Below are 23,868 nucleotides of genomic sequence, written 5' to 3' on the forward strand. Positions count from 1 at the left end.
CCTCGAAACGAATCTAAAAGAGCTCCGCCTACTGGAATCCACTTTCAAAAAACAACCCACACCAGACTTAAGCGCTAAAATACAACAACGCCAGGCAGCCATAAAAGACTTCATGTCCACAGACACAATCAAGGCCCTTCAATGGACCCGACAGCTCTTCTATGAAAAGTCTAATAAGGCGGACACCTTGTTAGCACGTAAACTTAACCGCAGAGCCACACACTCAAAAATCACTAAAATCCATTCGAGAGATGGAAAACCGCAGGACTCACCAGACCAAATAGCGCAAGTCTTCCAAGACTATTTCTCGGAGCTCTACGATCATAGCCCCCACCACGGACACGACCCCACACAATTAACTAACAAAATCAACGAATACCTCGACTCCGTCACCCTTCCCTCGCTAACACCCGAAGGGGCTAGCCGCCTAGCAGAAGAAATCACAATAGAGGAAATAGCAAAAGCACTCAAAACACTGAAACCAAACAAATGCCCGGGCCCAGACGGTTTTTCCGGCCTATACTACAAAACATTTGCGCCGATCCTACTCCCACAACTCAGCACACTCTACAACTCACTGCTAAAAGGAGACCCCCTACCCCCGGAAATGCTACGGGCAAACATATGCCTCCTACCGAAACCCGGCAAGACTCACCTCGACCCCGGCCACTACAGACCAATATCCCTCCTAAACGTAGATGTAAAGCTGTTCACGAAAGTGATGGCAGAAAGACTCAACCCCCTCCTTCCCCGACTCATCCACCCAGACCAAGTAGGTTTCATCCCAAACAGACAAGCCAGCGATAACACTAGGCGCACCTACGACCTTATATGGCACGCCAACCACAGACGAACCCCAACCCTGATAGTCTCCCTTGACGCCGAAAAGGCATTCGACAGACTGCTATGGCCCTTCCTATTTGCAACATTACAAAAATTTGGCTTTCCTTCAACCTTCTTAGACGCCATGAGAACCCTCTACTCCTCGCCCACAGCTACCCTACTCCTCCATTCGACAACACCCCCATCATTCCCAATTAAGAACGGCACACGACAGGGATGCCCACTCTCACCCATCTTATTCGCCCTTTCCCTAGAACCACTACTTCAAGTCCTACGAAACCACGACGGCATACACGGAGTTCGCATTCGGGACGACACATATAAGATTGCGGCGTATGCAGACGACGTCCTATTAACAATTGTAGATCCACTGAACTCCCTACCACCTCTAACTACGGAGTTACAGAAATACGCACATATCTCAGGCTACAAACTTAACCTAGGAAAAACCGAGGCACTCCCGATCCAAGTGGATCAACAAACTCTCCAAACTCTCCAAACAAGACACCCGTTCACGTACCAGACTGAAGCTATCAAATATCTGGGTATAACTCTCCCAGCGGACCTGACACAAACATACAGACTAAACTACACACCTCTACTTGCAACAGCTACACAAGACCTAGAAAAATGGAAAGACATGTCAATTTCATGGATAGGCCGAACGACCTCGATAAAAATGAACCTCCTCCCGAGGTTCCTATACCTTTTCCAAACCCTACCAATCCCGATAATAGCCTCCGACTTTAAAAAACTACAGAGCAAAATAGATAAGTTTATATGGGCCGGGAAAAGAGCACGTATCGCCCGACGAACACTATACATACCAAATAGACGGGGTGGTCTGGGACTTCCCAACTTCACCCAATACTTCCACGCAGCACAAATAACGCAAACAATACACCTCCACGCTGACCCCGGCACAAAAAGATGGGTAGACCTAGAGCACGATATCTTTGGATCAGACTTCCCCTCCCTCTTCATCTGGCTCCCAAAGGACGCCAGGCCACCGACTCCTACCACCTCCCCGGCACTCCTCACCACGATCAAAATTTGGGACAAACTCACGAACAAATACAACCTAATTTCCCATCCCTCCCCGCTAATGCCCATCCTACGGAACACCAAATTCCCACCAGGAATGTCCCCGAAAGATTTCACCCGCTACGAAGACAACGATCTGACCCGTATCTACCACTTCTACAAAAATCAAAGCATTATACCCTTCGCGGAACTTCCCCAACAGACCCCACTCACGACCCGCGACTTCTTTCGGTACCTACAGATCCGTAGCTATGTAGATAGCCCAACCCTACAGAAAGCATGCACAACCCCCCTCACACAGATAGAAAGAGCATGCAGCAAACACCCACTCTGCAGGGGCCAAATATCAATAATATACGCCCTACTGAGCACAAACTCAAGGGACGGATCTATGCCCTACGTAACCGCCTGGGAGAGAGACCTAGGCCCCATAGAGGACCAAGGCGACTGGGCAGACATCTGGGAAGCCACGGCAACAGTATCGATATGCGTCAACCACAAAGAGCAAGCCTATAAGACCCTCCTCAGATGGTACATCACTCCACTACGCCTGAAACAAATGAAACAATCAGATAACGATCTCTGCTGGAAGGGATGCGGGCACAGGGGAACATATACACATATGTGGTGGGAGTGCCCCCGGGTAACCACACTTTGGCGACACATAGCACAACTAGCGACACGGGCACTACACACCACAATCCCGCTTGACCCCTGGTTGTGGCTCCTATCCAGACCCCTCAAAAACACCCCAAGGGCACAAAACAAGCTCCTAGCCAAATTAGCGCTAGCCACTAGGCGAGCAACCGCAGAGAAGTGGGGAAGCCCGGACACCCCATCAATCACCACTATAAAACAGAAAATTAATGAAGCCATGCAAATGGATAAACTGACAGCCATGATACGTGACACCACCAAACATTTTGACAAAATATGGGAGCCATGGATCTTCGAATTCCCAACCCCACCTAACGCTCCATAAGAGGGTATGACCGGGTGGGTGGGAGCCCCTAGGGAATAACCGCATAGAGGCAACACCCAGTCCGATCATCAAACCAACTGGGCCACTAGATACCCACCTCCTCCACACTTCTAAAAAGAGTCATATCCGACTCCCGAGGCAACAACTCTGAACTACAACACCCACGCCACCACACACCAACGGACCCAACAACTCACTAAGAGGCTTGAACCCGAGCAAAGACACCCCAGCCCACGACACCAAGCAGACCCAAGAGCACACACCCCATAGGGGTGGCAATCAGAGCATCTAGTAAACAGGACGCAACCTCACAATACCCTGGGTACGGACAAGGCCATAGGAACAAAACGAACCGACCAGGCACCAGGGATCTGACAGAGACAAACCCCTAACCACGACAGGAAGTATCCGACCTACACAAAGAAACTACGACCATTACATCCCACCTTATAAAAAGCAACCCACACTAGGATACAAGAAGAACCCACAGACAGGGCGATAGCCCACTCAAATCCCTTACCACCCAACCCCAGACAACACAACCATGGGGTATACCCAAAACCAGAAGGAGGACATTACACCCCCCCCCAGGCCCACGAACAGGACATAACGGCCCACTATACGACCGGACCACCCCCCTCCCCTCCCCCCCCCCCGACCACACTCCGGATGGAGACTCACAAACACACAACACCCGCCATATGAAACAACGAACACACCACATGCACAAAGACACGGAACACAACCCTACAGTAACTGGAGGGTAGACACTGTAAATAGTTATGCGTTGTAATATAGTTAACCCCCCCAGGAATAACACCCTGGAAACCCCTCCCCACCAGAAACAGAGCAAAACAAGAGCAGCTACAAACAACTGCAACCACCAGAACCAACGAAACACACAGAATAACACCACAGCATGGCCCAGGCACCACAGGAGACAAAGACAATGTACACAAGAAAGATGAACTCTGTGAACCCAAACTTCTACCCAAACTCCCCTCTCTGTACCCCGCCCCGATTTACAGACCGAAAAGCTCTCTGAAAACGAGACCTGCCACGTAGCACGGCTAGGCACACATACTGTCAAACGATCTGCCCCGCCTACTATCTGAAATGTACAATATGTATGTAATGCTATACCATGCCAAAGAATGATACTTCTTCTGTACAAATAAGGAGGATATAAATGCCTGGTCTCAAGACCCTGTTATCCCCCCCCCCAGACCCTTCTTCCTTTCTGTACCCCTACCTCCCTTCCTAAAAATTGAAAAACAATAAAAACCTTGAATTTAAAAAAAAAAAAAACTGTCAAAACTTACCACCGCTGACCGCAGCCTGCACGCAGGTATCCCACACGACGAATGGGTCGCAAACACAGAAAAAAGGCGACAGAAATGACAGCCCCAGGTCTCACAATCGGGGAAATGTGGAGGCGAGCACGCGGCCCGAGCGAAGCCAATATGGCGGCGCTCCACGGAGGTTGCACGGACTTCTCGGACGAGTATTCCGATGAAGCAGAAGAAGACTACCCCCTAACCCCTGACCCGAAGCCAAAGCAAACCCCAAGCCCTGCAAAGAAGGACCCTGATGCGGAGCTTGTGACCACTGGGGTGCTAAAAACCCTGCTGGCGGACCTACAACATAATATCCTCACTGATACCGCGGCCTTGAGGGGCGAACTACAAGGCCTGACAGGCCGTATCACGGTGCTAGAGGCTTCCACCCAACAGCACGAGAGCACTATTGCCACGTTGCGGGGCGAGCTGAAAGAGCTGCACCATAAACACGCATTGCTGGAACGGCGCTTGGATGCCCAGGAGGATACGAAAAGGCGATGCAATGTTAAAGTCAGAGGGCTACCGGACGAGATACCGGAGACAGAAGTCCCACGTACAATCGATCGCCTACTAACCAGCATACTCCCTTCAGGTAACCGTACCTCTACCAAACCCACAAACATCTTCCGGATCCCAAAACCAGCCAAAGCCCCTAAATCAGCCACCAGGGACACTATACTTACCTTTAAAAACGGAACAGACAAGGCTACGGTCCTAACCGCCCTCCGGGGAAAAACCCCCTTACAATTTGAGAGCGCAAAGCTGACATTCTTCGAGGACCTGTCAGGAGGCACCCTAGCGTGGAGAAGATCACTCTGACCCCTCACCACCACACTCCAGCAACATAACATTCCGTACCGCTGGCAGTTCCCCAGCTCACTCCAAGTGCAGCGCGGAGAAACAATCCACCATATTCACGACCCACAGGATGCTGCTGACCTGCTACAGACTTTGGGCCTAACACGCGACTTACTCCTCCAGGCGGGCCCCAAAGCCACTGCCACTCCGACTCACGGCTGGAACCCGGCAACCAGCACTCCGTTCGTTCCTCGGAACCTCACGCCGGTCACATATGCCGCGGTCACCACCTGAACAGAGGACATTAATGGGGTACAAGCTTGAAGCCTCTTTCCCTATGGACGCTGTCCATACTGCACTGCAACCTCTTCAAAAGAGACTTTCTGACAAGATTGAACTATTCACGTAATATACACTGTCAACTAAATGTTTAAATGTTTACTGCTTACTGCTAAACGTTTCAGCACCTCCATGAGTCTTTATACCCTAGTATAGCGTCTCAAAGCATGTATCAGACTTACTCTTAGATAACCCGCCACTTATTTTGCATGCCTATACGGCGCTCAACTTGTTTCTCCCTCATGTTTATTTCCTCTCTCTACCTCTCTCAAGTAGGCATAGTTTGTGTTGCCCTCAGCCTAATTCACACGTTGTATATACCTAATAACGGAGCATAGACTGGGTGGATTTACTGTCATACACCTGCCGTTACTTATAGGACCGCAACCATGCTAGGCGACGCCAAGACCCTAGGGGACTTTTCGGTCTGTGCCCGGCCAGAGCCGAACATTAGTGTAGGCCGCCACTCACCAACTCTCCCTGCCGCACGGCGGCCTGGACTGCTGTCATGCTATCACATCATTGCAGCCATCGAGGAATATGTCCAGCCAGTTTTTACTTTTTAATTTTACTTTTAATTTTTCATGCCCTACATCCCCGAGACAAGCGAAAGATAGATAGTTTATGATCTGTTTTTGTAACGTACTGTTTAATTAATTAATATTATTCCCACACACTGAGCAACAACCATCTGTAACACTTATACTCACTACCAGCCAATACTAGTTGTTACACTATAATTGTAAATTAGTGCAGTAGAACAGACAGCGACCTTATTGACAATAACTCATGTATCACTATGCAATGTATTTGATAACCAGTGAACCTGCAAAGCACAACAAAAATCACCATAATAGGAATGGAGTGGCCTAGCACAGAACATATGTTGTTTTATGCACTGTTTTATATTGTGCCAGAGTTAAACAGGTACCTCACCCGTCCTAACAAGCAGCACAAGGGTACATACTTAATATAAGTTAATGACAGGATCTGTCCACTGTTCCGCCTAATTTTGCGACCTACCATATATTGCCTTAATACCCATTCTCAGTAGCCGAAGACTTGCTCCACACGGATTATACACCCATGCCTGCACTAACCTACTAGTATAATGTTACTACTGTTGATCCTTAGTACTTCTAGCCTGTCGGGCAGCATCACATACATATACTCAGTATGGCAGTTCTGCTAGGTCAGCATAGCCTGTAAATTCATGTCTGTTTATTCATAGCCTAGCCCAGAGTTAAGCGAGCGCTATAATATTGTTACTTTTCTATTTTTCCTCATTTTAATTTTCCTACTCTGCTGTGACCCTACTAACACGCAACTTAGCAGTTAGGCTCCACGAGCTATGCTTACGTTTTTTAACCAACTGGATTTTGTGTCGCACTGGATGACAAAAACTAGGCACTATTGTACCCTTAGCATCGTATGCTTAAATCTATACTTAGGTTTCAGAAGCAACATTGATATAACCCCTTAGCATGTGACAAACAGTTTTTCCCACGTTGTAATTATCGTCCGACTATATGTTGGATTTCTAGTGTACATGTTTCCCTCTCAATGTCTGACATACTATGTTCCTACTTGTACGCTACCTTTTCAAAAAAAAAGTGCAGTTTTATTCTTCTATATGCTACTAAGATCTCATGTGAAACACTTGTACCCTATAATGCATAATGACGTACCGATAACTATGCTTGTTAATCCACTGCACGATGACAATATATAAGCCTGTTCGTCTTTCAACCAGTCACCTACTCTGAATAATACTAAAAATGTGCACTGATTTTCTATGCCATACGACTGTTAAAATCTGTCAGTGTGTCTGCCTGCCCCAGCGGCTGTGGCGGTGCCGATCTGCCGATCTATTGTTCGATCTAGTGTTGTGTCCTTGGGCCCAGTGGTCTAAATGTTTTACAGTTTATCTCTAGTCCTAAACCTAAAAACATGTAATTTTCTGTCACTCTGCACATAGGACTAAGACCCGGAAACTAATTATAAAAAGTGCAGCACCTCGGATTAATGCTTAACTACTTACTACCTGATGCCTGGCTAATCCTCCTTACGTATCTACTAGTTACACAAAAATCTGTATTGTTTCTATTGTTCTATTTTATTGTTATGCAGTCACGTGTGAGCCATTGATCCATCTATTTAATATATAAAAAGAGGCAGAAGACTATCTGAGGTGACTTATACTGAGCTGTTATGACCCCTACATGTATTTACTGTATCATCTCCCTCTCTTCATTCTGTATCCTTGCAATTTTATGCCTCAATAAAAGAAAGATTGACAAAAAAAAAAAAAACATAGCTCAACCTGTGTCATAACATTTCTCCTAGGTTTTGCTTCTTTTTGCAACCATTAATTATATATTTTACAGGCATTCAACAACACAGGATAATCTATGGCTAAAACTACCATAACTTCATGCTATTATACCAGACAAGAATATACTCAGAGGTTTTCAGGAATCCATTCCCCCACGTTCCTCTCATTACCAATAGCCATCCAACTTTTCATCCTTATCGGACCTATTAGATCTACAACCATTCAATTATACTACCAAGTTGGCCATTACCAGCCATGCACATTGCCTTTTATGCCTTTCTCAGGCCAGAGAATCAACTACCATCACCACCACTCAGACAGATCATTGTCTTCAACGATCCCACGTACGTAAACACATATCATTACCTATTGGCTCTACCACATTCCGAAACGAGTCAACACGCACAAACAGTAGAGATAACATACTATCCTACACACAACAAATGGTGTCCACTTTCAGTCCTAGATTCCTACCTTCAAAATCCTTCCAGGAATTAAATACTGTAATGCATTTAAGGAAATGTCTGGTTAATTTGTATATATTTGTTGACTGTATTAAATCTTTGATTATTCATTTTTGCCCTCTTTATTTACAGGCCTACTGTATCGTCGGTCTCGGCACACCACAACTGACTTGCTTCCTTTATACTATCCTACGCTTATGCTGGATCCTTACTCCATTGACGGCTATTTGCCCCTTACACAAGTATTAAAGCCGTTTGACCTGTATTTGTGGGAGGGGCTTAAATTAATTCACTCCCTTATATAAGGGACACCCCTTACCTGACTCATATCGCTTGAGGTCAGCATCAGAATGACCCTCCCACCCACTCCTCATTTCAACACTCTCGCTTTTCTTTCCATTTACTTTACTTTCTTACTCCTTGGTGGGCCCTCTTTATTTACAGGCCTACCGTATCGTCGGTCTCGGCACACCACAACCGACTTTCTCCCTGAAATGGATTAATGAGCACCTTTCCCCTTGTATCCTGTGTCACACCACACAATTGATTAAGTAATGTCAGGATGCTCTATTATAACAGCTGGCCTTTGATCCTGATTTGTATCTTCTTCTTGTTTCCCCCCCTGCACTGGATATCCTGTTAACACCTTGCCTTTATGACTATTGGGAAGTGATGTGTAATCAAGTAACACCTTTTGACCAGCTAATGCCAAATGTGCTTTAAGTTCTTTGAATATGCAGTTGACAGGACATGACTGTATTATGTAAAGACAACCCCTTTTGGATGTGTTCAGAGATTTGTTATACAAGATCTGTGTTTTCCCCATTAAAATTAGGAGCAGTATTTTGTCATACACTTGTGTGATGAAGTACTGCCCTCCGAGCTCGTATTTCTGCTATGTCCATTCCTTGTCTTCATACCTGAGAGAAAACATTGCTGTCTGCTGAATTTAAACCACAACACTCCCTTTATACTATCCTACGCTTATGCTGGATCCTTACTCCATATACGGAGATATACACATACATATATATATACACATACATACACACACATTATATATATATATATCTAGATATCTATATATATATATATATATAGAGATATATATATATATATATATAGATATATATATATAGATATATATATATATATCTATAGAGATATATATATATATATATATATAGATATATATATATATATATATAGATATATATATATATATATATCTATATATATATATATATATATATCTATAGAGATATATATATATATATATATATCTATAGAGATATATATATATATATATAGATATATATATAGATATATATATATATATATATATATATATATAGATATATATATATATAGATATATATATATATAGATATATATATAGATATATATATATATATATATATATATATATATATATACACACACACACACACACACACACACATATTATATATTCTCCTATCCTGTTCCCTACTTAACAGCCTATTTCCAACTTGCCTAAGAGCCTTTTGTCTTATTTTACTATTTTTAGTCTATCACACATTTTAAAGGAAGTGGTTATATGGTTTGTACCCCAACTATTATACTTTCTTGTATTACTACCATTGCTATGTGAGTGTCTGACACACCTACTAACCATCACCTCCCCGAGATTTATCTGTTGCTACCTTAGGGACACCCTGATTCACCTACTGCATTGTGTTTTAAGATACCCCTACTATAACAACTTCCCCTCAGATATCTTGGGTGTTTCTGTGAATTGATGTCTGATAAGATCCTAGCTACAAAATCCACTAAAGGGCTTTTTGCCTCATTCTCAATTATTTTTTTAACTATTCTCTCCAATTACTCTGTCTAAAATACTGCTTTGCATATATCATTTTTATCTAATTCCCTTCTATGTATTAGACCATGCATAACATGTGTCATTCATGTACTCATGCAAATATACTATATACTTTATATGTCATTCATGTTTTTATTCTTATGTACATTGTTTTTCCCCCTCCTAATATGGCCACCACAATATGACCTTATTCCCTCCCAAGATGGCCGGCGCCATTATTTTATTCCCTATCACAGCTTCCCCTACCAAGATGACCACCGCGGCTATTTTTCACACTATTTAAAACAATTTATTACCATCATGTTTAAAGTATAAACACCTTTTCCCCTCCATCCACCTATTACATTAAATAAGGCCACTAAGCTTTCCCCTGATGTCTGCAAATGTGAGAATTTCTTGCTGACATCATACATGCAGATAACTACAATCCCCATAATGCCGAGCGGCAAATATTTAAAAAAGCCTAGATTACAGTCTATACACTTCGTTTTATCAATGTAAATATATATTTACACTCCCCATTATATGATCTACAATACTGTATATATTATCTGTACATTTGTATTTTATTAACTGTCACTGTTTCCCATTGGTCAACAATTTAAAGCTGAAATTTTGGTGCCAATTTTAAATTACAATATCCCTATTTAAACTCTATGTAGCCAGGTTGTATGTTTTTATCCCATTTTGAAAAAGCCACATCAGCGAAACGCGTATTTGGATGTTTTATATTTACTTTACTACTGAATAAAGGAATTCTTTTGTGCCAATAGACCTGGTTTGTGCCAAATTCCTTTAAATTTTATTTACAATTTTAAAATATATTTGATAATATATTTCCTTTGCTACTTGGCTTTTTACTACTAATCAAAAGAAATCAGAGTTAGGGATTATATCACCAGAGCTGATACCATTGAGCAGTAAGCCTGCCCTACGCTGTTACTCCAAGTAAATCCGAGGTGGGGATCATACCACCAACGCTATATCAATAGAGCAGTGTTTCTGCTCTACACTTGTGAGTATTACTCTTATCACTCTTTTATACTCTATTTTATCACAATTGAGAGCACTATTGTTGCCATTTATCTTCCCTTTGGAGCTTTGGATTACCAGGCGGTGCTGACGGATACATCTTCCCACATCCCATAAGCGGGAATTATACCGCTGTATGCTCTTCACACCAGAGCTCGCCATAGCTCTTTTAAATGCCTCTTGTTACTTACTGTACTTTTGGACTCTAGACGTACTGCACTATTGGTTGCTTTCTGCCTCTTTTCTGTTTCATATATACGAACCAACACCCTGAGACGTATCCACTCCCATTGAAGAGAATACGTCTTATCAAGTTTCCCTGATTATCTACTGCTACTCTAGCAAGACCTCCTACCCTCTCTAAGACTATTTTATTCGTATTGGCACAGCCCTACTCCATCTTTTTTGTGTTATATTTGATCCATTGAAGGACTTGAGGGGTTTTCTTCGCTTGGGTTGCTGCCCATTCTGCATATATTGTGTGTTGATTAGCACTGAATTCCTGCTGTATTCTATGGAAATATTATAAGACCCGGTCTTATTTTCAGGGAAACATTGTAGGTATATGTACCAAAAAAAACAAAATATTGGTTACCAGTATCGTTCTCTGCATCTATTGGTGGATCATCATCAGAAATTTTGAAATCTAGGGTGCCTTCTGTGATTTCAACCATGTCCTCATCGCTTGTGCTACTGTGGAGACTGTTTAGGCTGGAACGGTGGAATCCTTTATTTTCCATTGTTAGTGTAACCTGAAACAAAAAGTATAGATCACACAATATTCACATGAGAAAAGAATAAAAAAAAATGACTGGCATAGTGTTACACAGGTCTATGAACAGCTTTTTAACCTGTGTCTTGTTAGGTGTTATTTCTCTATCATTTCTGTGCTAAAACAAGAGTGCACTAAACAGAGAATATGATGTTGTTAATGGTTTAAAAAAAAAAAAAAAAATAAGTATTCATCCATGACACACTAATTTGATTATTTTATTGAATTTTTTTATGGAAATATCGACAAAGGATTTACTAATAAGCATCTTTAGAAGGAGACACTATAGGCAATGTGATATAGAACTACACATTACTGTTTCCTAACCTGAGATATCACTATGCAACATTTAAAGGGACACTATAGTCACCTGAACAACTACAGCTTAACCCCTTAAGGACTGAGCCAAATGTACACGTTGTGAACAAAACAAAACGTAAACAAAACCTGGCATTTGCGCTATATGTCTGTCCAACCGTAATTCACCTCTTTCAAATTAAATTTATTCAGGGGAAACAGGGCTTTCATTTAATATCAAATATTTAGCTATGAAACATATATATTTTTTTTAATTCTTTATTTTTGTAGTGCAAATGAGAGTACCCCCGACAGCAATCCACATGCTTTTTCACATATTTATAACAATCAGGAGTATGTTAGTTCTTGCACAATTTTATGGTTAGTATGCAGGTAATCAAGAGTGTACACGAGTTATCTACTATTAAATGCGAAGTAACGGCTAAACATGTGTGATGCATATAAGATAGACAAGACATTAATCGTAGTAAGACTATTTAAGTATCGTTTAAAGTTGAGTAATAATCTAGGCAGGACACGTCTGCAGTCGCTTGTGTCGTGACTAATTGGTTGCAGGCTAGGTACAGCGCGGTTGGCGTTGTTTAACTAATAGTGTGTGGATTACATGCTGGTGAAGCAGGGTTAGTGTGTTGACCTCTGGGGTCGCGCCAGCTGTAATGCCCGTAGGCGGCATGTAACATCAAGTAAGACGCAGTGTAAAAAAAGACAGCAGGCAACAGCTGTGGGAAAGGACTTATGAACAGGTTGTGCATTATATATCTAAACTGACTGGACTAGGCTAGTGGCACGACACACATAGTGATACCTATGATTTATCCTGCGCGCTTGAGTAAGTGTATTCCTGTGGTATTGTGTATGCAGAGACTGAGAGGCTAGTATAGAAAGCTTCATGAGATGCAGTTTAAACTAGGGCTGTAGGGTACATGCCTATCTTGCACCTGAAGCAGAAATCAATTAGTCGTCCAAACGTAACAAAACATAGCAAAATTAGTATGGTGTATGCTGTGTCCAGAAACTCAGGGTAGAAGGATGACTCTTTTTAAATCCCTACACCCAGTCTACAGCCAGTCCAGAGTAAGCATGAGTGTCCAGATAGAGAGGGGTCAGCAAGGTAATATAGATGAAACATAATTTAATATGAAAAAAATGGGAGAAAAGAAGAATTGTTTTTATTTTTTTTGTTCTACATGACATTTTAACTGTCAATGTCATAATACTGTTTGCTGGGGGCGGGGCCGGACCGCCGAGCAGGACGGTCGCATGTCAGACCAGCTCCTGAAACAATAAGGAAAATAAGCATGAAACTGGACTTTTGGCATTCAAAGCCGACCGACAGCGGCAACCCCAATCGGGTGGAGAGTACCAGACCCAGGGTGAGGCTGGCCAAAAGGGCTCCAGTCCCCTGGGGGGTGAACCCTCACTGGCGCAATCAAGGCCTTCGCCGGTGGTGAGTGGAGCAGACGGCCGCTGCTCCACTATCCCGTCCATCGGTACCCAACCAAGGGCCAGACCCGTGAGGAAAGGGCCCCGTTTCCCCCCCCCCTCTGGACCGGGGGGGTGATCCCGGTCCTCACCCTCGAGCCCCGACCAGCCAGGACGCTTCAGGACCACCCTGATCCGACACGGCATTCAAGATGGCGGAGCCCAGAGGTGATGGAGCAGAGCCTGTAACCACTACAAGGTACCCGCCAAAACCCGCAACGAGGCGCTGAAGAAGCGACACACATCAGCCCCCCCTTCAAAGCACCCACCTTCAAGCCGGCTAAGCAAGAGACGGTACCTTAAAAGAGGACTCCAGCCTGACGGCCTCTCACATGCCCCCTACAACATGGCGACCTTAAGGCCTATACTAGGCACGGCGGCACTCACCACCACCCCTCACCACAGGCAACAACGTGAAACAGGTCTGTACTGCCTAGTTTCCGCACCATAGGACTGGGACTGACCCCACGACAGCCTTCCTGGGCCTTGAGCCCCAGAGGTCACTCCTCAAACCACAACCCAGCACCTGGACTGACCACACTGACCAGGAATTCCGTTACCGGCCACTTATGGAACCGGAACCGTGGGCACAAATGGTTGGCTCATACGGAGCCCAGGGCTGGCAGCGTGGCATGCGCCGGACCCACCCTTATAGCGTGACTCAGATACACCTACACTCCAGGCGGAGGGAGGAAAGACCACAAGCCCAGGAGACCTGACTTGCCTGACAACTTGCCGAAGGGGAGCAGTTGGACTTTCCTACCAATACCCAGTGAGGTCTTTTAACCTGCCTCTCAGATTGAACTCAGACTTCCTCTTAACAGTATGTGCCCCACTCAAACACACATCACATCAGGATGACCCAAGTCTTAATTTTGTTTTATAGTTCTGTCATGGCGGTCTCCCTGCTTCAAGGACTTGATCTGAGAGCCTCCTGGGACATTTCAGAAATTTAACTTAAGCATACTCTGTAAGCATACTGTAAGCATTAAGGCTAGCTAAAGATATCTCTCATGTTTAAACGTATTCCTAGCTCAACTCAGAAATTTCACTTAAGCATATTCTGTAAGCATACTTTAAGCATTAATGCTAGCTAATGATATCTCTCATGTTTAAACGTATTCCTAGCTAAACTCAGAAATTTAACTTAAGCATATTCTGTAAGCATACTGTCAGCATTGATAGTTTAAACGTATTCCTAGCTAAACTAATTATACCATCTGCGTGTAACCTTATCTTGTACCTAAATCACAAAAAATGTGCAACGTCTAGCAACTACCCTATTTGTTATACATGCCAAGCAGCTCAAGGATTGCCGTTGGGGTACCTGGAGCCAGTTTATAATTTTTCTTATCTGCACAGCAAAAATAAAGATTTAAAAAAAAAAAAAATACTGTTTGCTGAATACAGATATGTGTATTTTATTGCAGTAAAAGCAAAGTCTCACGTGTAAAACAGTACCCCCTATGTACAGGTTTTATGGTGTTTTGGGAAGTTACAGGGTCAAATATAGCACATTACATTTGAAATTGAAATTCGCTAGATTGGTTACGTTGCCTTTGAGATTGTATAGTAGCCCAGGAATTAAATTTCCACCCATAATGGCATACCATTTGCAATAGTAGACAACCCAAGGTATTGCAAATGGGGTATGTCCAGTCTTTTTTAGTAGCCATTTGGTCACAAACACTGGCCAAACTTGGCGTTAGTATTTGTTGGTGTGTGAAAAATACAAAAAACGCCAATTTTGGCCAGTGTTTGTGACTAAGTGGCTACTAAAAAAGACTGGACATACCCCATGTGCAATACCTTGGGTTGTCTACTATTGCAAATGGTATGCCATCATAGGGGTAATTTACATTCTTGGGCTACCATAGGGTCTCAAAGGCAACGTAACCAATCTGGCGAATTTTAATGTGAAAACAATGAAACACAAGCCTTATATTTGACGCTGTAACTTTTGACCTGTACATGAGGGGTACTGTTGTACTCGGGAGACTTTGCTGAACACAAATATTTGTGTTTCAAAATAGGCCAGCAACAGTGGCCCTCGACGGGCAAAGTGCACTGGACCCAGGGTGAGGCTTGCTCGACGAGTATTAGTCCCCCGGGGGAGAAATCTTCAATGCTGCAGTTGAGGCCTACTCCAGCGGTGAGTGGAGTGGACGGCCGCCGCCCCGCTACCCTGCCGACCAGTGTCCAACCTGGGGCTTACACTCTTGAGGAACCGGCTCCATTCCCCCCCCCCCCTCTGGACTGGGGGGGTGATCCCGGTCCTCACCCTGAAACCCCGACCACTACGACTGGGACTAAGGCCTAGCAGCACTCTAAGATGGCCGAGACCGTGCACCTAACCCCAAGATCTAAATGGAAGATGCCTACCCCACAAACGCCGCACCCAACGTGGTTCAACAGCACCAAAGGATCAGACACCCACAAGATCCAGCTGTACACCCGCATCCTGGCACCCTAACGGGACTCCTACCTCGGGTGACTCGTGACTCCCTTCAAGTTCCCGGCTCCGGTAAGGGGATGGAACAGCAACTAGCGGCGGGAAAAGGGGCACAGCACGCCACGCCAGCACTTACCTGAACGGCAGGGAACATCAGCCCCCACTCCGCACCACACCACCCTCTAGACATACCAGGGTCCAGGTCCAGCGAGCCGGATGCCGCACATCACCCCATGCAGCACCTGTCAACCAGCCCGCAGCAGCCGCAACACAGGCAGACCACCGGACAACAGCGCGAACAAGCTGAATCCACAGTGGGCATGACTTTCATAGACATAAGGGAACTTTCTAAATATGACCTAACCAGTGTTTATCTGCCCCAGTATAACTATGGCAACGTCGAAATATTATCTGTCTTACTGTTCTAACTGCATTCATATGTAGCTATAGGGGTGATGTTATATCTCTCATATCTAGGCATGTACCGAGCTAAACTAAATATATCTTACACCTAACTACCAAAATGTGTAATGCCTAGCAACTACCCTATTTGTTATATGAAACGTCTAATTAACCAAAAAATTTGCAAGTTATTCTTATGCCACAAATATGTTTACCACTCTATGAACACCGCGCTTGATAGAGCTGTTGTGGCTATACAAGCAATGTTGTAATCTCCTATGCACAACAAAAATAAAGAATTTAAAATAAAAAAAAAAAAATTGTGGCAGCATAGCTGCTAGAAAGAGCTATATTTGAACTTTATTAATAAAGTTACACCAAAACAACTAGCTTAATTAAGTATTTTGCTGTATAACACATCTCACTGCTCCATTCACTGCTATTTAGGAGTTAAATCACTTGCTTATGGGCGGCGGGGCCAGGCAGTAATGCTGGCTAGCCACATGTCAGAACAGCTCCCAAGGGTTCTGGCTTAAAATCAATGAAAAACATACCTACCTGGCGATGGAAAACTGCAGCATATTATTACTGTGAATCTGACCGTGCAACAAAGAATAAGAGCCCTGGAGTGTGTACTCCCCAAGATTGCAGCCTACCTGGGTAGGCAGTGAAGCAGACAGCCGCTGCTTTGCTCCGACAGTGGGGGTTATCCCTTTCCCCCCTGGAGGGCTCGGAAGTCACTCAGAGACTGTTCATTGGAAGAGGGCCTGCACGACTTGCTTTTAAGATGGTCGCAGCTTGGAACCCGAATAAAACCTGACACATCGCTAAACCTTGTCAGGATATTTATATCGGCAGACATTTTGTGCTATCATAGAAATTAAAAGTGTATATTGCCAGAGTCACTCAGAACAGAGCAGACTCCATTTTGGATTTCAAGCTAACAAAGACACGAAAATTCTATCATTTGTGTAACTAAACATAGCCTGAGCTAAGGAATGTATTATATAAACAAGCCAAGTGATACAATGAGTCTAACAGAGAAGGGAGATGGAATACTCTTCTTAATTTTAGCTTCACACAAGAAAGCCAGACACCAGTGACCAGATAAGACTCAGTAATTTAATTTTACTTTCGAAATATTACAAGATCCCATTGTAAGTTAGGGGTCAATTTTAGTTTAAACTGTCAATTTTAGAAATTACGACAGAAATTGCATACACAAGGACTGAAAGAAATGCTTTGAACTGACAAGTAAACTTATTTGTTGTTAATCTTCTTATTAAATGGACATTATAGGCACCAAGGTTATGGTGGGGAAAAATTGTGATTTTTCCCCACCATAACCTATTTGGATTTTGCTTCCCAAGCACTACCAAGCCTCAATAAGCAAACCAGTAACCAACCTCATGCTGATGAGTTGCATTAACAACGAAACAGCTGTCCATGAGTGGTTCACTGGTTTTGCATCTTTTCCGAAATTGTGTTCCAAGCAGTTGTATACTGCAAACACCGATTAAAAGGAATCCATGTTTAAAATGGAATGAGGCAAAAATGTGATTCTTTGTTGAACTAATTTGCATATGCCCACCCAGAATCCTTTGCGGTTGCAACATCGCTGCAGTTTTGGGATTTCTGTGGGAAAAGCAAGTCTTATGGCTTGACTGGTGTGCAGATTTTTGTTTAACATTGTATTAACTATCCACAGACTTCAGGTGGAAGGGGTTTTCAATCACAATGTTTCCCCACCATAACACACACACACACACACATATATATATATATATATATAATGCAGAGTGTGTGTGTATAGAATGCAGAGTGTGTGTGTGTATAGAATGCAGAGCGTGTGTGTGTATAGAATGCAGAGCGTGTGTGTATATATAATGCAGAGTGTGTGTGTGTATATATAATGCAGAGTGTGTGTTTGTATGAGTGCGTATATAATGCAGAGTGTGTGCATTATATACACACACTGATACAAACACACACACACTGTATATATAATGCAGAGTGTGTGTTATCTGGGTGGGGGGAGGGCATTTTTATTATTTTTAATTTTAATATATTTATTATTTAATATTTTTTTTTGTCCCTGCTCGTTACCTGGCCAGAGAGGGGGGCTGTAACATTCCCTGGTGGTCCCGGGAGCAAGCTGTTAGTTACCTTTGTAGCAGCTCCATCGGCCAGCTCACAGTGTAAGTCTCGCGGTCTGCGTGCTGCGTGGAGCGTTGCCACGGTAACCTGTGGCAACGCTCTGACGGCCGCGGGTGTCGCGAGATTTAGACTGTGTGCTGAAAAACTCTGCTTATACACGAGTATTTACGGTATTTGTAGAAAGTACATCCCCAGGCTGTTGCACCATTACAACATTATAGGAACTGCATTACAGTGAAAAGGAAGGAAAAGCAGCTTCCGCTGTCTTAAAAGCATGATGTTGCTAAAAGTTAAAAGGGGAAAATCCAATTGTGTGGCATAATCTACTGTTAAAAGAAAATTAGTTTTGGCTAGAACAAGGCTGGATATGGTAGCTAAATGTGACACGGACCAATTTCAATGTTCCTCACCACCCATCATGTTCTGAGAGTGTTTTGGAAATAAGCTGCATCATGTTACTGTTCAGCAAGAGGCACAGGATTGAGGGGTGCGATCTGTTCTTACATAATGTAAAGTGGCTGCGATGGGGGACGGAGTCACAAAGAAAAATATCCATGGTGCTGTGAAAAACACTGATAGCAGCCTCTGCTCTCACAAGAGCATTGCTAGGTTTGCAGAACATTATCTGAATATCTCCCAGAATCCTCAAATTAATAAACGTGCCAGCCACGATAACTGGAGCGTGGAAATGTTTTTTTCCACCCCACCGCAAACCTTTTTTGTTAAAGGATCACTCCACTTCCCACATGCGGGGAACAAAAAAATAATAAATAAATCAAAAATAAATCACTGTTTAGTAGATATTTCCCAATGAATACATGCATTAATTTGAATGCATGTGTAAATTGGGGGTTTATCTTAAAAGAGCTTGCAAAGGCTGCATATCGTATTAACTGCAGCCTTAGCAAGCCCTCCTGTTTTTTCCCGGGAGAGACTTGCAGTCTATTCACAGGAAAATAACTTCTCACTGAGAAGCCTCTGGATTGGTGCACACGCGTGCACCACGTCTGGTCTGATGTCTGGAGCTAAAGAGCTGGTGAGTGGGGAGGCAGGCACGCTCAAGTAGAGCGTGCCTGCCACTTCCGTTAGCTCAGGGTGGCTAACAGAAGGAGTCTGCAAACCTCCCTTGCTGTCTGACAGAAATCAGCACTTTTATAAACTGGGGTTAAACTAGGCTACTCCTCACCCATAAAGCACTTCACTTTTGGGGTGTAGAGTGGTCCTTAAAAGAAATTACATACACATACTGACATTCTGTCAGGATTGTCGAACACCCAACATGCAACATACAAAACTTAAAGGTTCACTCCAGACCCCTAAGTAATGTTAGCTTCCAGAATAGCTTTGTGTGTGAAGAGTGTGTCCTCCTGATTTTGCGAAAAGTGCATATTTCTATTGAAATGTACTCTTTTATAAATTAACTGGGGTATACCCCTTGGCTTTCAAGCAGGCAACAGGTAATGTTACTTCCTCGTTTCATTAGCTCAATCCAGCTGACCTCAAGAAGCTGCAATTGCCCAGAGGACCTGCCTTAAATGTCCACTGGAAGGTCTTCCTGGCTCAGGGCTGCACAGTAAGCAGCCCTGACGTTCAGCGTCCCCACGCTCTGCATGGAGATGCTGAATTTTCCTCATAGAGATGCATTGATTCAAGGCATCTCTATGAGGAGGTCCTGATTGGCCAAAACAGCATTTGGCCCCTATGGGAAAGCAATGGATTGGCTCAGTTCAGTGACCCAAGGTGGTGGGGGACTTATATCTTCTCATAGGTCAACCAGATGGTAGATTCCTCCTTAGTATGTCATAAGCATCAGAACAGTGCAATACCTTCTCCCCTCCCTAGTACTCAGTCTAGGCCCAGCTATCCTACAAGGTGACAGGATTCCCAAAAAAAAAAAAAAAAACAAGTTCCATAATCTCTTCAAAAATACCAAGGATCGGGGGGCGTGGTCTAACCCGCAACGAGGACGGTCGCATGTAGCCGGAGCTCCGCTCTCACTGACCCGAAATAAGCGTCTTTTAACAGCGAAATACAGGGTAAGAAGCCACCGGAGACCCTAAGAATGTCGCAAACAAAATGCAAGCCCAAAAACCCGGACAAAGGGGACAAAAACACGTTCTTTGGAACGAGGCCGCAAACTCACAAACCGGCCGCAATGCGAGGAAACGAGCAAGATGGCGGCGACGGAGACGACACGCTGCCTCTGCAGCAAGATCCTACAGATAATTTGCCGATCACACAAGGAGTACTACAGAAATGCCTAGATTCTATGTCGGACAAAATCCTGACCAACATAAATAACACCTTGGCCGACATGAAAAAGGACATACAAGATCTGAGTGACCGCACAGCGAGGATGGAAAATAGAATGGGAGAATATGCGGAAGCCCATAATGACATGGCGGAACATGTACAAACCCTCGAGCACCAACAAGAACAGCTACAACTGAAAATAATGGATCTGGAAGACAGGTCAAGACGCCAAAACATAAGATTTAGAAACATTTCTGAAGAGGTGAAACAACCGGACTTACAAGAATTCTTGACAGGATTGTTTAAGTCGCTTGCTCCAGACATACCCGTCGATATGCTGCTCATCGATAGAGTGCACAGAGTGGCCAAACCGAAGTTTTTACCAGCGGAGGCCTCACGGGATGTGCTGGCCAAACTCCATTACAACCACGTAAAAGACATCATCATGCAAGCATCAAGGACGAAGGACGACCTACCAGAAAAATACAGAAACATCCAGCTTTTTTCAGACTTATCTGCCCTTACTCTCCAGAAACGCAGAGAATTCCGAGGAATTACAGAGGCCTTGAGATCCCAGAGACTCCCTTACCGATGGGGCCACCCAGTCCGTCTAACCATCCACAGAAACGGGACTCTAACCACCATATTGTCACCAGAGGAAGGCAAGCGAATCCTGAAAACGTGGGGAATCAGTGTGCGACCGAGCACAGAGGACTCACGGCCCCCACGGGAAACACAAGCGGACTGGAAGAAATCCCGCAAATGAATGATCTCCCCGCAACCAGAAATAACATCTAATGGTTTGCATATAATTTAATAGCCAATCTAAGATAATAATGTTGTTATATACGTTAACTTATGTTTAACTAGCCGTAAATTTACAATGTGTTACTGAGACCTAAGGGATGAGGTCCAGGGTCAAAGTAAAGTAAACTGTTGTGTTTAAAGCTAAATAGCAATCTAGATACCAAAAGTTATGCATTTAAATGTTATGTATTCAGGAACAGTGAGACAAATGGCATAATGAGTTTATTCTACACACGAAGGAAAACCTAATGAGAATGTACACACAGCAACCCATAAACAGCACAACGGGTAGCGTCTTCCACTCAATCCCCTTCCTCCAACACTCTCCGAGCAGATCCATAACATACTACTTGGGAGCATGACACGAAACCAGCCAGAGAGAGGAAAGGGTGACAGTAGACATAAGTATGGGTCAATGCAATACCCCCATAGAACTAAGGGCTTAGACCAATACTCCGATGAGCTACATCCCTATGCATTCAACCTAAATATCAACCCTGCCAACTAAGAACGAGGGTCGAGCATTATTGTTACCACACCGTTAATTAACCCCACACCACGCTCTCACTTAGTGCTAACCTTTAGCACTCAAGCCCGCCTTTGGGCACTAATAGTCAAGACTACTAATTTGTTTCTTCCTCCTATTCCCCATCACCTATCCCCATCCCAGTTATACGGTAAACCCCATCCTGATTCAGTGAGTTCGGAACTAACAGATACAGTAAGGTCTAGATTTAAACTAGACACACGCTACATAAGTACCGTAGGCCACGACACTGAGCCGAGCGACATACAGGATAAAACCACTACAACTACCACATACGCCACCGCGCGCTTCCTACCACAGACAAACAACTAGGATATAGGCGGGAACATAACATTAAATAATGAAAATATACTCTCACAATGTGAAAGGACTGAATACCCCTTACAAAAGGTACTGCTTAAACCGCGACCTAAAACAAGAACAGGCTGACATCGCATGCCTGCAAGAAACTCATTTCAAAACAGCGCCCGCTTTTAGACCAGACCTATACCCTCACCAATACCACTCAGTCACGGGACAAAAAACCAAAGGAGTGTCAATCCTCATCAAAAACACAGTAGCATTCACACACCATGAATCACACATAGATCCCGCAGGAAGGTATATTGCAGGAAGGTATATTCTGCTGCTTTGTACGATTAACAACGTAGAGTACACAATAGTATCGATATATGCTCCAAACACTGACCAACAAAATTTCCTCCACAAACTGCTGGCGAAAATAACGAAAATCCAGAGAGGCATGCTAATCCTTTGTGGAGACTTCAATCACATCATAGATCCCTCCTGGGACACCACCGCACGTCCGAACTCTAAACAGAAAGCAAAAACCCAATCCAATTGTATAACTTACAAAAAGCTGCTAGATGATTATCAACTATATGACGTATGGCGGGTGCTACACCCGAACCAAACAGATTACACGTTCTACTCTGCACCACATAAGACATACACAAGAATAGACAGGTTCCACATCCATAGGCAGCACTTAGACCAACTGGCAGATAGCAATATACAGGTGATCAGTTGGTCGGACCATGCAGCAGTGACAATGACCATCAAAGATCAATACGAATACAAACATAAAAGCCCATGGAGACTTAACGAGTCGCTACTAACAGATGAAACATTTACAAACTCACTAGAAAAAGAAATTACACACTACTTCACCACCAACCAATCTCCACATATGTCAATGAGCACAGTTTGGCAAGCACACAAGGCGGTGATTAGAGGACTATTACTGCGAAGAGCTGCGCAGATGAAACATAGCACACAGGCGCAATGGGTAAGCTGGCACAGACAATTACAAGAAGCACTCGCGCTACATAAAACCGAACCAACCGCTAAAATACAAGCAACCATAAGAGACCTACAAGACAAACTTAAAGAACATACTCTTCAACGAGTGCACTACAACCTAAGAAGACTCAACATGCACCAATACACTCAAGGAAACAAAGCCGGCAAACTCTTGGCGTCTCGACTCAAACAAAGAGAAGCAAAGAACAAAATCGAATACCTCATCGACCAATCCAACAAGAAAGTAGTCTCACCGGTAGATATCAGCAAAACCTTTGCCACATACTACCAGGCCCTATACAACCTGAAACAGACAGAAGACATAGTAGAACCAA

At 43.7% G+C, this 23,868-nt stretch overlaps 1 protein-coding gene across 2 annotated transcripts in view; it reads right to left on the reverse strand.

Moving 5' to 3' along the window:
• The window catches only part of LOC134572891 (H(+)/Cl(-) exchange transporter 5), a 100,580-nt gene that overhangs the window by 63,217 nt on the left and 13,495 nt on the right, over nucleotides 1–23,868 (reverse strand). For both annotated transcript variants that reach the window (XM_063432182.1, XM_063432183.1), the window contains exon 3: nucleotides 11,637–11,793. In XM_063432182.1, the coding sequence (XP_063288252.1) occupies nucleotides 11,637–11,781 (145 nt within the window). In that variant the 5' untranslated portion in view covers nucleotides 11,782–11,793. The remainder of the gene's footprint in view (nucleotides 1–11,636; nucleotides 11,794–23,868) is intronic.

Source organism: Pelobates fuscus, chromosome 9 (genome assembly GCF_036172605.1).
Source record: "Pelobates fuscus isolate aPelFus1 chromosome 9, aPelFus1.pri, whole genome shotgun sequence".
Classification (NCBI taxonomy): Eukaryota; Metazoa; Chordata; class Amphibia; order Anura; family Pelobatidae; genus Pelobates; species Pelobates fuscus.